Source organism: Oncorhynchus masou, unplaced genomic scaffold, assembly GCF_036934945.1.
Source record: "Oncorhynchus masou masou isolate Uvic2021 unplaced genomic scaffold, UVic_Omas_1.1 unplaced_scaffold_1890, whole genome shotgun sequence".
In the NCBI taxonomy this organism is placed as follows: Eukaryota; Metazoa; Chordata; class Actinopteri; order Salmoniformes; family Salmonidae; genus Oncorhynchus; species Oncorhynchus masou.
The window spans coordinates 73,060-89,313 of NW_027008390.1; the positions used below are offsets into that span (position 1 = coordinate 73,060).

Here is a 16,254-nt window from a genome sequence, read left to right on the forward strand (position 1 = left end):
CCCAGCCACCCAGTATACACCCAGCCAGTACACACCCACCCAGTATACACCCAGCCAGTATACACCCAGCCAGTATACACCCACCCAGTATACACCCAGCCAGTACACACCCAGCCAGTATACATACACCCAGTATACACCCAGCCAGTATACACCCAGTATACACCCAGCCAGTATACACCCAGCCAGTATATATACACCCAGTATACAACCAGCCAGTATACACCCAGCCAGTATATATACACCCAGTATACACCCAGCCAGTATACACCCAGCCAGTATACACCCAGCCAGTATATATACACCCAGTATACACCCAGCCAGTATACACCCAGCCAGTATACACCCAGCCAGTATACACCCACCCAGTATACACCCAGCCAGTATACACCCAGCCAGTATACACCCACCCAGCCAGTATGCACCCAGCCAGTATACACCCAGCCAGTATACACCCACCCAGCCAGTATGCACCCACCCAGTATACACCCAGCCAGTACACACCCACCCAGTATACACCCAGCCAGTACACACCCAGCCAGTACACACCCAGCCAGTACACACCCAGCCAGTACACACCCAGCCAGTATACACCCAGCCAGTATACACCCAGCCAGTACACACCCAGCCAGTACACACCCAGCCAGTATACACCCAGCCAGTATACACCCAGCCAGTATACACCCACCCACCCAGTATACACCCAGCCAGTACACACCCAGCCAGTACACACCCAGCCAGTACACACCCAGCCAGTACACACCCAGCCAGTACACACCCAGCCACCCAGTATACACCCAGCCACCCAGTATACACCCAGCCACCCAGTATACACCCAGCCACCCAGTATACACCCAGCCACCCAGTATACACCCAGCCACCCAGTATACACCCAGCCACCCAGTATACACCCAGCCAGCCAGTATACACCCAGCCAGCCAGTATACACCCAGCCAGCCAGTATACACACCCAGCCAGTATACACACCCAGCCAGTATACACACCCAGCCAGTATACACACCCAGCCAGTATACACACCCAGCCAGTATACACACCCAGCCAGTATATATACACCCAGTATACACCCAGCCAGTATACACCCAGTATACACCCAGCATACACCCAGCCAGTATATATACACCCAGTATACACCCAGCCAGTATATATACACCCAGTATACACCCAGCCAGTATACACCCAGCCAGTATACACCCAGCCAGTATATATACACCCAGTATACACCCAGCCAGTATACACCCAGCCAGTATACACCCAGCCAGTATACACCCAGCCAGTATACACCCAGCCAGTATACACCCAGCCAGTACACACCCACCCAGTATACACCCAGCCAGTACACACCCACCCAGTATACACCCAGCCAGTACACACCCAGCCAGTACATATACACCCAGTATACACCCAGCCAGTATACACCCAGCCAGTATATATACACCCAGTATACACCCAGCCAGTATACACCCAGCCAGTATACACCCAGCCAGTATACACCCAGCCAGTATACACCCAGCCAGTATACACCCAGCCAGTATACACCCAGCCAGTATACACCCAGCCAGTACACACCCAGCCAGTACACACCCAGCCAGTACACACCCAGCCAGTACACACCCAGCCAGTACACACCCAGCCAGTACACACCCAGCCAGCCAGTATACACCCACCCAGCCAGCCAGTATACACCCAGCCAGCCAGTATACACCCACCCAGCCAGTATACACCCAGCCAGTATACACCCAGCCAGTATACACCCAGCCAGTATACACCCAGCCAGTATACACCCAGCCAGTACACACCCACCCAGTATACACCCAGCCAGTACACACCCACCCAGTACACACCCAGCCAGTATATATACACCCAGTATACACCCAGCCAGTATACACCCAGCCAGTATACACCCAGCCAGTATATATACACCCAGCCAGTATACACCCAGCCAGTATACACCCAGCCAGTATACACCCAGCCAGTATACACCCAGCCAGTACACACCCAGCCAGTACACACCCACCCAGTACACACCCAGCCAGTACACACCCAGCCAGTATACACCCACCCAGCCAGCCAGTATACACCCACCCAGCCAGTATACACCCACCCAGTACACACCCAGCCAGTACACACCCAGCCAGTATACACCCAGCCAGTATACACCCAGCCAGTATACACCCAGCCAGTATACACCCAGCCAGTACACACCCAGCCAGTACACACCCAGCCAGTATACACCCAGCCAGTATACACCCAGCCAGTATACACCCACCCAGTATACACCCACCCAGCCAGTATACACCCACCCAGCCAGTATACACCCACCCAGCCAGTATACACCCAGCCAGTATACACCCAGCCAGTATACACCCAGCCAGTATACACCCAGCCAGTATACACCCAGCCAGTACACACCCAGCCAGTACACACCCACCCAGTACACACCCAGCCAGTACACACCCAGCCAGTACACACCCAGCCAGTACACACCCAGCCAGTACACACCCAGCCAGTACACACCCAGCCAGTACACACCCAGCCAGTACACACCCACCCAGTATACACCCACCCAGTATACACCCACCCAGCCAGTATACACCCAGCCAGTATACACCCAGCCAGTATACACCCAGCCAGTATACACCCAGCCAGTATACACCCAGCCAGTATACACCCAGCCAGTATACACCCACCCAGTACACACCCAGCCAGTACACACCCAGCCAGTACACACCCACCCAGCACACACCCAGCCAGTACACACCCAGCCAGCACACACCCAGCCAGCACACACCCAGCCAGTACACAGCCAGTACACACCCAGCCAGTACACACCCAGCCAGTACACACCCAGCCAGTACACACCCAGCCAGTACACACCCAGCCAGTACACACCCAGCCAGTATACACCCAGCCAGTATACACCCAGCCAGTACACACCCAGCCAGTACACACCCAGCCAGTACACACCCAGCCAGTACACACCCAGCCAGTATACACCCAGCCAGTATACACACCCAGCCAGTATACACCCAGCCAGTATACACCCACCCAGTACACACCCAGCCAGCCAGCCAGTACACACCCAGCCAGTATACACCCAGCCAGTATACACCCACCCAGTATACACCCACCCACCCAGTATACACCCAGCCAGTATACACCCAGCCAGTATACACACCCAGCCAGTACACACCCAGCCAGTACACACCCAGCCAGTACACACCCAGCCAGTACACACCCAGCCAGTACACACCCAGCCAGTACACACCCACCCAGTACACACCCACCCAGTACACACCCACCCAGTACACACCCAGCCAGTACACACCCAGCCAGTATACACCCAGCCAGTATACACCCAGCCACCCAGTATACACCCAGCCACCCAGTATACACCCAGCCACCCAGTATACACCCAGCCACCCAGTATACACCCAGCCACCCAGTATACACCCAGCCACCCAGTATACACCCAGCCAGTATACACCCAGCCACCCAGTATACACCCAGCCAGTATACACACCCAGCCAGTATACACACCCAGCCAGTATACACACCCAGCCAGTATACACACCCAGCCAGTATACACACCCAGCCAGTATACACCACCCAGCCAGTATACACCCACCCAGTATACACCCAGCCAGTATACACCCAGCCAGTATACACCCAGCCAGTATACACCCAGCCAGTATACACCCAGCCAGTATACACACCCAGCCAGTATACACACCCAGCCAGTATACACACCCAGCCAGTATACACACCCAGCCAGTATACACACCCAGCCAGTATACACCCACCCAGCCAGTATACACCCACCCAGTATACACCCAGCCAGTATACACCCAGCCAGTATACACCCAGCCAGTATACACCCAGCCAGTATACACCCAGCCAGTACACACCCAGCCAGTATATATACACCCAGTATACACCCAGCCAGTATACACCCAGTATACACCCAGCCAGTATACACCCAGCCAGTATATATACACCCAGTATACACCCAGCCAGTATACACCCAGCCAGTATACACCCAGCCAGTATATATACACCCAGTATACACCCAGCCAGTATACACCCAGCCAGTATACACCCAGCCAGTATATATACACCCAGTATACACCCAGCCAGTATACACCCAGCCAGTATACACCCAGCCAGTATATATACACCCAGTATACACCCAGCCAGTATACACCCAGCCAGTATACACCCAGCCAGTATACACCCAGCCAGTATATATACACCCAGTATACACCCAGTATACACCCAGCCAGTATACACCCAGCCAGTATACACCCAGCCAGTATACACCCAGCCAGTATACACCCAGCCAGTATACACCCAGCCAGTATACACCCAGCCAGTATACACCCAGCCAGTACACACCCAGTATACACCCAGCCAGTACACACCCACCCAGTACACACCCAGCCAGTATATACACCCAGTATACACCCAGCCAGTATACACCCAGCCAGTATACACCCAGCCAGTATATATACACCCAGTATACACCCAGCCAGTATACACCCAGCCAGTATACACCCAGCCAGTATACACCCAGCCAGTACACACCCAGCCAGTACACACCCAGCCAGTACACACCCAGCCAGTACACACCCACCCAGTATACACCCAGCCAGTACACACCCAGCCAGTATACACCCACCCAGCCAGTATACACCCACCCAGCCAGTATACACCCACCCAGTACACACCCAGCCAGTATACACCCAGCCAGTATACACCCACCCAGTACACACCCAGCCAGTACACACCCAGCCAGTATACACCCACCCAGTATACACCCACCCACCCAGTATACACCCACCCAGCCAGTATACACCCACCCAGCCAGTATACACCCACCCAGCCAGTATACACCCAGCCAGTATACACCCAGCCAGTATACACCCAGCCAGTATACACCCAGCCAGTATACACCCAGCCAGTATACACCCAGCCAGTATACACCCAGCCAGTATACACCCAGCCAGTATACACCCAGCCAGTATACACCCAGCCAGTATACACCCAGCCAGTATACACCCAGCCAGTATACACCCAGCCAGTATACACCCACCCAGTACACACCCAGCCAGTACACACCCAGCCAGTACACACCCAGCCAGTACACACCCAGCCAGTACACACCCAGCCAGTACACACCCAGCCAGTACACACCCAGCCAGTATACACCCACCCAGTATACACCCACCCAGTATACACCCACCCAGTATACACCCACCCAGCCAGTATACACCCAGCCAGTATACACCCAGCCAGTATACACCCAGCCAGTATACACCCAGCCAGTATACACCCAGCCAGTATACACCCAGCCAGTATACACCCAGCCAGTATACACACCCAGCCAGTATACACACCCAGCCAGTATACACCCACCCAGTATACACCCAGCCAGTACACACCCAGCCAGTATACACCCAGCCAGTACACACCCACCCAGCACACACCCAGCCAGCACACACCCAGCCAGCACACACCCAGTCAGTACACACCCAGCCAGCACACACCCAGCCAGCACACACCCAGCCAGTACACACCCAGCCAGTACACACCCACCCAGTACACACCCACCCAGTACACACCCAGCCAGTACACACCCAGCCAGTACACACCCAGCCAGTATACACCCAGCCAGTACACACCCAGCCAGTACACACCCAGCCAGTATACACCCACCCAGTATACACCCAGCCAGTATACACACCCAGCCAGTATACACCCAGCCAGTATACACCCACCCAGTACACACCCAGCCAGCCAGCCAGTATGCACCCAGCCAGTATACACCCAGCCAGCCAGTATGCACCCAGCCAGTATACACCCAGCCAGTATACACCCAGCCAGTATACACCCAGCCAGTATACACCCAGCCAGTATACACCCAGCCAGCCAGCCAGTATGCACCCAGCCAGTATACACCCAGCCAGCCAGTATGCACCCAGCCAGTATACACCCAGCCAGTATACACCCAGCCAGCCAGCCAGTATGCACCCAGCCAGTATACACCCAGCCAGTATACACCCACCCAGCCAGTATGCACCCACCCAGTATACACCCAGCCACCCAGTACACACCCAGCCAGTATACACCCAGCCACCCAGTACACACCCAGCCAGTATACACCCAGCCAGTATACACCCAGCCAGTATACATGTGTACTAGGTTTCAGAGAGGATAAGACAAAAGGATCCAAAATTTAAAAGCAACATGACAATTGGTTTCCTCTCCTGGATTGGCTGGCTGGTTGCCATGGAGAGTCAAACGAAAACTTTAAATTAAAAAAATGGATTGATGGAAGGGACACCTTTTGCTGTCTTTTGTCATGGAAAGTGTGTGTGTGTGGTGTGTGGTGTGGTGTGGTGTGGTGTGTGTGGTGTGTGTGGTGTGTGTGGTGTGGTGTGTGTGGTGTGTGTGGTGTGTGTTTGTGGTGTGTGTGTGTGGTGTGTGTTTGCGGTGTGTGTTTGCGGTGTGTGGTGTGTGTTTGCGGTGTGTGTGGTGTGTGGTGTGTGCGGTGTGGTACTCATGGTACATACTATATTGGTAGTCTTTGATCTCTTGGTCCTTGGTACTGATGCCGTCCTTCAGCTTTTCCTGGACAGACACAAAGACAAGGAAGAGGGTTAGAAATCACACAGACCTGACTCTGGTCTTCTGTAGCTCAGTCGGTAGAGCATCGTGCTTGCAACGCCAGGGGTGTGGGTTCGATTCCCGGGAACACCCATAAGTAAAACCTATGTATGTAAAAACTCAGTCACTTTGGATAAAAAATGTATGCCAAATGGCATATACTACTATTACATTATGACAAAGTATCTGAGATGGAAATATCTGTAGGATCAATCTGACGCGTATCTAAGATATTTAGAGATTCAGTTTAAATACTGATGAAACAGTACGGCAGGATGTGTTTTTAAACATCATTTCCCTGTAAGCTTTTCCTTCAAAATGTCTTCCAGTGGAGAGGTATTATAGATCCCTGTATGAGGACCTACAACACTGACGGTGTTAACCTCTAACCTCTCCTCCCTCATTATATTATAGATCCCTGTATGAGGACCAACAACACTGACGGTGTTAACCTCTAACCCCTCCTCCCTCATTATATTATAGATCCCTGTATGAGGACCTACAACACTGAAGGTGTTAACCTCTAACCTCTCCTCCCTCATTATATTATAGATCCCTGTATGAGGACCAACAACACTGACGGTGTTAACCTCTAACCTCTCCTCCCTCATTATATTATAGATCCCTGTATGAGGACCAACAACACTGACGGTGTTAACCTCTAACCTCTCCTCCCTCATTATATTATAGATCCCTGTATGAGGACCTACAACACTGACGGTGTTAACCTCTAACCTCTCCTCCCTCATTATATTATAGATCCCTGTATGAGGACCTACAACACTGACGGTGTTAACCTCTAACCTCTCCTCCCTCATTATATTATAGATCCCTGTATGAGGACCAACAACACTGACGGTGTTAACCTCTGACCTCTCCTCCCTCATTATATTATAGATCCCTGTATGAGGACCTACAACACTGACGGTGTTAACCTCTAACCTCTCCTCCCTCATTATATTATAGATCCCTGTATGAGGACCTACAATTATAGATCCCTGTATGAGGACCTACAACACTGACGGTGTTAACCTCTAACCTCTCCTCCCTCATTATATTATAGATCCCTGTATGAGGAACAACAACACTGACGGTGTTAACCTCTAACCTCTCCTCCCTCATTATATTATAGATCCCTGTATGAGGAACAACAACACTGACGGTGTTAACCTCTAACCTCTCCTCCCTCATTATATTATAGATCCCTGTATGAGGAACAACAACACTGACGGTGTTAACCTCTAACCTCTCCTCCCTCATATTATAGATCCCTGTATGAGGAACAACAACACTGACGGTGTTAACCTCTAACCTCTCCTCCCTCATTATATTATAGATCCCTGTATGAGGACCAACAACACTGACGGTGTTAACCTCTAACCTCTCCTCCCTCATTATATTATAGATCCCTGTATGAGGACCTACAACACTGACGGTGTTAACCTCTAACCTCTCCTCCATCATTATCTTTTCACACGCTCTTCTTCTCCTCTCCTGTTTTATAGACATTTGCATTTTCCTCAATAAGCCCTGCAGATCATTAATCCAACACACCACATACAGTGGTACAACTGGAGAAGACATTAATTAACCTACTGTAGACATTAATTAACCTACTGTAGACATTAATTAACCTACTGTAGACATTAATTAACCTACTGTAGACATTAATTAACCTACTGTAGACATTAATTAACCTACTGCAGACATTAACCTACTGTAGACATTAATTAACCTACTGCAGACATTAATTAACCTACTGTAGACATTAATTAACCTACTGCAGACATTAACCTACTGTAGACATTAATTAACCTACTGCAGACATTAATTAACCTACTGTAGACATTAAGTAACCTACTGTAGACATTAATTAACCTACTGTAGACATTAATTAACCTACTGTAGACATTAATTAACCTACTGTAGACATTAAGTAACCTACTGTAGACATTAATTAACCTACTGTAGACATTAAGTAACCTACTGTTGTTATCACTGGATGGTCTGCTGGAATATTTCATTAACAGGCTGATTATGGACCAGAGTCTGTGTTCACTCGTCTTGCGTCACAACAATGATTTCCTAACTGCCCTGTGTGTGTTAGGTGTGTGGGTGTGTTGGGTGTGTGGGTGTGTTAGGTGTGTGGGTGTGTTAGGTGTGTGTGTGTGTTAGGTGTGTGTGTGTGTTAGGTGTGTGTGTGTGTTAGGTGTGTGTGTGTGTGTTAGGTGTGTGTGTGTGTTAGGTGTGTGTGTTAGGTGTGTGTGTTCTGTTGGGGTAATTGTAATACAGGGGGGTTATGCAATATGTATTAATAGCTGTTAGGCTGTGAGAGCAAACACACCATGTCCACACGAGGAACAGATGGCTGGACACACCTGGGCCATACCTGGGACACGTGACGGTATATTTGGGTCAGGCAGGGAGAGGAGAACTGAATGTTCCCTATCAGTCTGTACAATACGGAGCTGTGAGGATCGTTGCCTATCAGTCTGTACAACACGGAGCTGTGAGGATCGTTCTCTATCAGTCTGTACAACACGGAGCTGTGAGGATCGTTCTCTATCAGTCTGTACAACACGGAGCTGTGAGGATCGTTCTGTTCTCTATCAGTCTGTACAACACGGAGCTGTGAGGATCGTTCTGTTCTCTATCAGTCTGTACAACACGGAGCTGTGAGGATCGTTCTGTTCTCTATCAGTCTGTACAACACGGAGCTGTGAGGATCGTTCTGTTCCCTATCAGTCTGTACAACACGGAGCTGTGAGGATCGTTCTCTATCAGTCTGTACAACACGGAGCTGTGAGGATCGTTCTGTTGCCTATCAGTCTGTACAACACGGAGCTGTGAGGATCGTTCTGTTGCCTATCAGTCTGTACAACACGGAGCTGTGAGGATCATTCTGTTGCCTATAACACAGGCAACACCAGTGAACCAAAAGTTGAAAATCAAATCCAGGGGCTAAATTAACTGACTGGATCTCTAATAAACTAATCAACCAATCACTGACTGGACCTCTAATCAACCAATCACTGAATGGAGCTCTAATAAACAATCATCCAATCAAATGCTTTTTATAAAGCTATTTTTACATCAGCAGTTGTCCCAAAGTGCCACAGCGAGACCCAGCCGAACACCAACCCGTCTAAGATGTTCTGTTTTCAGCGGTGTGTCTGGATGGATGCAGTGCTACTCTGATTCAGACATGTGAATAGCTGACGTTAACACTGACTTGGTTACACTTCATTCCAGATGGGAGAACGTCAGACGGCTACGTCACACACACACACACACACACACACACACACACACACACACACACACACACACACACACACACCACGTAATAATGCTTCTCAACCTGAGGCAACTACCAGCCAGCACCAATTATGCTGTCTGCAGAGCTGAGGAAAGACATTGATCCATTTATCCGTGATGTGCCTGTGTTTACTCTGCATGACCAGCAACAGTACACACAGAGACCTGAGCAGTCCATCACGGGTATCACACACCTAGGGAAGACCTGAGCAGTCCATCACAGATAACACACACCTAGGGAAGACCTGATCAGTCCATCACAGATAACACACACCTAGAGAAGACCTGAGCAGTCCATCACAGATAACACACACCTAGGGAAGACCTGATCAGTCCATCACAGATAACACACACCTAGGGAAGACCTGAGCAGTCCATCACAGATGACAGACACCTAGGGAAGACCTGAGCAGTCCATCACAGATAACACACACCTAGGGAAGACCTGAGCAGTCCATCACAGATAACACACACCTAGAGAAGACCTGAGCAGTCCATCACAGATAACACACACCTAGAGAAGACCTGAACAGTCCATCACAGATGACAGACACCTAGGGAAGACCTGAGCAGTCCATCACAGATAACACACACCTAGGGAAGACCTGAGCAGTCCATCACAGATAACACACCTAGGGAAGACCTGAGCAGTCCATCACAGATAACACACCTAGGGAAGACCTGAGCAGTCCATCACAGATAACACACACCTAGGGAAGACCTGAGCAGTCCATCACAGATAACACACACCTAGAGAAGACCTGAGCAGTCCATCACAGATAACACACACCTAGAGAAGACCTGAGCAGTCCATCACAGATAACACACACCTAGGGAAGACCTGAGCAGTCCATCACAGATAACACACACCTAGAGAAGACCTGAGCAGTCCATCACAGATAACACACACCTAGAGAAGACCTGAACAGTCCATCACAGATGACAGACACCTAGGGAAGACCTGAGCAGTCCATCACAGATAACACACACCTAGGGAAGACCTGAGCAGTCCATCACAGATAACACACCTAGGGAAGACCTGAGCAGTCCATCACAGATAACACACACCTAGAGAAGACCTGATCAGTCCATCACAGATAACACACACCTAGGGAAGACCTGAGCAGTCCATCACAGATGACAGACACCTAGGGAAGACCTGAGCAGTCCATCACAGATAACACACACCTAGAGAAGACCTGAGCAGTCCATCACGGGTATCACACACCTAGGGAAGACCTGAACAGTCCATCACAGATAACACACACCTAGGGAAGACCTGAGCAGTCCATCACAGATAACACACACCTAGGGAAGACCTGAGCAGTCCATCACAGATAACACACACCTAGGGAAGACCTGAGCAGTCCATCACAGATAACACACACCTAGAGAAGACCTGAGCAGTCCATCACAGATAACACACACCTAGGGAAGACCTGAGCAGTCCATCACAGATAACACACACCTAGGGAAGACCTGAGCAGTCCATCACAGATAACACACACCTAGGGAAGACCTGAGCAGTCCATCACAGATAACACACACCTAGAGAAGACCTGATCCCAGGTAAGGGATTCATCAGTCATGAGGACAATATGATCAGACCACACCCCACTGGAGACAATACGACCAGACCACACCCCACTGGAGACAATACGACCACGCCCCACTGGAGACAATACGACCACGCCCCACTGGAGACAATACGACCACGCCCCACTGGAGACAATACGACCACACCCCACTGGAGACAATACGACCAGACCACACCCCACCCCACTGGAGACAATACGACCACGCCCCACTGGAGACAATATGACCACGCCCCACTGGAGACAATACGACCAGACCACGCCCACTGGAGACAATACGACCACGCCCCACTGGAGACAATACGACCACGCCCACTGGAGACAATACGACCACGCCCCACTGGAGACAATACGACCACGCCCACTGGAGACAATACGACCACGCCCCACTGGAGACAATACGACCACGCCCCACTGGAGACAATACGACCACGCCCCACTGGAGACAATACGACCACGCCCACTGGAGACATACGACCACGCCCCACTGGAGACAATACGACCACGCCCCACTGGAGACAATACGACCACGCCCCACTGGAGACAATACGACCACGCCCCACTGGAGACAATACGACCACGCCCACTGGAGACAATACGACCACGCCCACTGGAGACAATACGACCACGCCCACTGGAGACAATACGACCACGCCCACTGGAGACAATACGACCACGCCCACTGGAGACAATACGACCACGCCCACTGGAGACAATACGACCACGCCCCACTGGAGACAATACGACCACGCCCCACTGGAGACAATACGACCACGCCCACTGGAGACAATACGACCACGCCCACTGGAGACAATACGACCACGCCCCACTGGAGACAATACGACCACGCCCACTGGAGACAATACGACCACGCCCACTGGAGACAATACGACCACGCCCACTGGAGACAATACGACCACGCCCCACTGGAGACAATACGACCACGCCCACTGGAGACAATACGACCACGCCCACTGGAGACAATACGACCACGCCCACTGGAGACAATACGACCACGCCCCACTGGAGACAATACGACCACGCCCACTGGAGACAATACGACCACGCCCCACTGGAGACAACACGACCACGCCCCACTGGAGACAATACGACCACGCCCACTGGAGACAACACGACCACGCCCACTGGAGACAATACGACCACGCCCCACTGGAGACAATACGACCACGCCCCACTGGAGACAATACGACCACGCCCACTGGAGACAATACGACCACGCCCCACTGGAGACACGACCACGCCCCACTGGAGACAATACGACCACGCCCCACTGGAGACAATACGACCACGCCCCACTGGAGACAATACGACCACGCCCACTGGAGACAATACGACCACGCCCACTGGAGACATACGACCACGCCCACTGGAGACAATACGACCCCACCCCCACTGGAGACAATACGACCCCACCCCCACTGGAGACAATACGACCCCACCCCCACTGGAGACAATACGACCACACCCCACTGGAGACAATACGCCCCACGCCCCACTGGAGACAATACGACCACGCCCCACTGGAGACAATACGACCACGCCCCACTGGAGACAATACGACCACGCCCCACTGGAGACAATACGACCACGCCCCACTGGAGACAATACGACCACGCCCCACTGGAGACAATACGACCACGCCCCACTGGAGACAATACGACCACGCCCCACTGGAGACAATACGACCAGACCACGCCCACTGGAGACAATACGATCAGACCACGCCCCACTGGAGACAATACGACCAGACCACGCCCCACTGGAGACAATACGACCACACCCCACTGGAGACAATACGACCACACCCCACTGGAGACAATACGACCACACCCCACTGGAGACAATACGACCACACCCCACTGGAGACAATACGACCACACCCCACTGGAGACAATACGACCACACCCCACTGGAGACAATACGACCACACCCCACTGGAGACAATACGACCACACCCCACTGGAGACAATACGACCACACCCCACTGGAGACAATACGACCACACCCCACTGGAGACAATACGACCACACCCCACTGGAGACAATACGACCACGCCCCACTGGAGACAATACGACCACGCCCCACTGGAGACAATATGACCACACCCCACTGGAGACAATATGACCACACCCCACTGGAGACAATATGACCACACCCCACTGGAGACAATATGACCACACCCCACTGGAGACAATATGACCACACCCCACTGGAGACAATATGATCAGACCATGCCCCACTGGAGACAATATGACCACACCCCACTGGAGACAATATGACCACACCCCACTGGAGACAATACGACCACACCACACTGGAGACAATACGACCAGACCCCACTGGAGACAATATGACCAGACCCCACTGGAGACAATATGACCACACCCCACTGGAGACAATATGACCAGACCCCACTGGAGACAATATGACCACACCCCCACTGGAGACAATATGATCAGACCACACCCCCACTGGAGACAATATGATCAGACCACACCCCCACTGGAGACAATATGACCCCACCCCACTGGAGACAATATGATCAGACCACAACCCACTGGAGACAATATGATCAGACCACGCCCCACTGGAGACAATATGATCAGACCACGCCCCACTGGAGACAATATGATCAGACCACGCCCCACTGGAGACAATATGATCAGACCACGCCCACTGGAGACAATATGACCACGCCCCACTGGAGACAATATGACCACGCCCCACTGGAGACAATATGACCACGCCCCACTGGAGACAATATGATCTGACCACACCCCACTGGAGACAAAATGTGTGACTTGTGTACTAACTTTCCAGTGTTTTCTGTTCTGCATGTATTATAGTGTATTGTGTTTGTATACTGACTTCACAAAATACATTTCAGTGTGAATAAACTAACAATAAAATATATTGGATGGTGAGGTATCATGTGACAACGTACTGAAAAAAATGTTCAATAAAGGAGGATAACTGCAGTAAAGACAGACAGGATCTATCTCTTGGGGCGGCAGGGTAGCCTAGTGGTTAGAGCATTGGACTAGTAACCGGAAGGTTGCGAGTTCAAACCCCCGAGCTGACAAGGTACAAATCTGTCGTTCTGCCCCTGAACAGGCAGTTAACCCACTGTTCCCAGGCCGTCATTGAAAATAAGAATTTGTTCTTAACTGACTTGCCTGGTTAAATAATGGTCAAATTAAAAAAAAATAATAATAATTCCTGATAAAGACAGAGGGATTCATTCCCACTATCTCTTCCTGATAAAGACAGAGAGGTTCATTCCCACTATCTCTCCCTGATAAAGACAGAGAGGTTCATTCCCACTATCTCTCCCTGATAAAGACAGAGGGGTTCATTCCCACTATCTCTCCCTGATAAAGACAGAGGGGTTCATTCCCGCTATCTCTCCCTGATAAAGACAGAGGGGTTCATTCCCACTATCTCTTCCTGATAAAGACAGAGGTTCATTCCCACTATCTCTCCCTGATAAAGACAGAGAGGTTCATTCCCACTATCTCTCCCTGATAAAGACAGAGGGGTTCATTCCCACTATCTCTCCCTGATAAAGACAGAGAGGTTCATTTCCGCTATCTCTCCCTGATAAAGACAGAGAGGTTCATTCCCGCTATCTCTTCCTGATAAAGACAGAGGTTCATTCCCACTATCTCTCCCTGATAAAGACAGAGAAGTTCATTCCCACTATCTCTCCCTGATAAAGACAGAGGGGTTCATTCCCACTATCTCTCCCTGATAAAGACAGAGGGGTTCATTCCCGCTATCTCTCCCTGATAAAGACAGAGATGGTCATTCCCACTATCTCTTCCTGATAAAGACAGAGATGGTCATTCCCACTATCTCTTCCTGATAAAGACAGAGAGGTTAATTACCAGTATTTCTTCCCGGGAGCCTTTATAGAAGATGGGACTGTTGACGTTCCAGTAGGCGCACAGACATTCCAAACGGCCCAGCTGGAAACAGAGAGAGGACAGGAAGTCAACAGAGAGAGGACAGGAAGTCAACAGAGAGAGGACAGGAAGTCAACAGAGAGAGGACAGGAAGTCAACAGAGAGAGGACAGGAAGTCAACAGAGAGAGGACAGGAAGTCAACAGAGAGAGGACAGGAAGTCAACAGAGAGGACAGGAAGTCAACAGAGAAAGGACAGGAAGTCAACAGAGAAAGGACAGGAAGTCAACCGAGAGAGGACAGGAAGTCAACAGAGAAAGGACAGGAAGTCAACAGAGAAAGGACAGGAAGTCAACAGAGAAAGGACAGGAAGTCAACAGAGAGAGAACGGGGCACTGGGTCATATCAACAATGTCACCCCAACGTTACAAATCAACAACATACAGCACAGCTTTGCCCTGAAATCTGTCAGGCCTTCCATGAATGAGCTACAGACTATGTTTCTACAGTGGCAGTGTTACCTTGGAGCAGAATGATGAGAGATCACAACAACATGTATTCATTTAACGCTCCCCAAACCGGCTGTTACCTTGTAGATGATCCTGGCTGCCTCGTTCAGAATACACGACTTCCAGTTCTCATCGGTCGTCTACAAACAAAATCACAAGACAAAATGAACGAGCAGAATGACTGATATCAGAAAGACTCGTCACATCTTGTCAACCAGGTGTG

At 50.9% G+C, this 16,254-nt stretch overlaps 1 protein-coding gene across 1 annotated transcript in view; it reads right to left on the reverse strand.

The window, feature by feature from the left end:
• LOC135532517 (intermembrane lipid transfer protein VPS13C-like) overlaps window positions 1-16,254 on the reverse strand; it is a gene marked incomplete at both ends in the record, with an annotated part of 97,537 nt that overhangs the window by 70,636 nt on the left and 10,647 nt on the right. Inside the window, 3 exon segments of the mRNA XM_064959996.1 lie at window positions 6,591-6,648; window positions 15,506-15,586; window positions 16,112-16,171. Of these exon segments, the coding sequence (XP_064816068.1) occupies window positions 6,591-6,648; window positions 15,506-15,586; window positions 16,112-16,171 (199 nt within the window).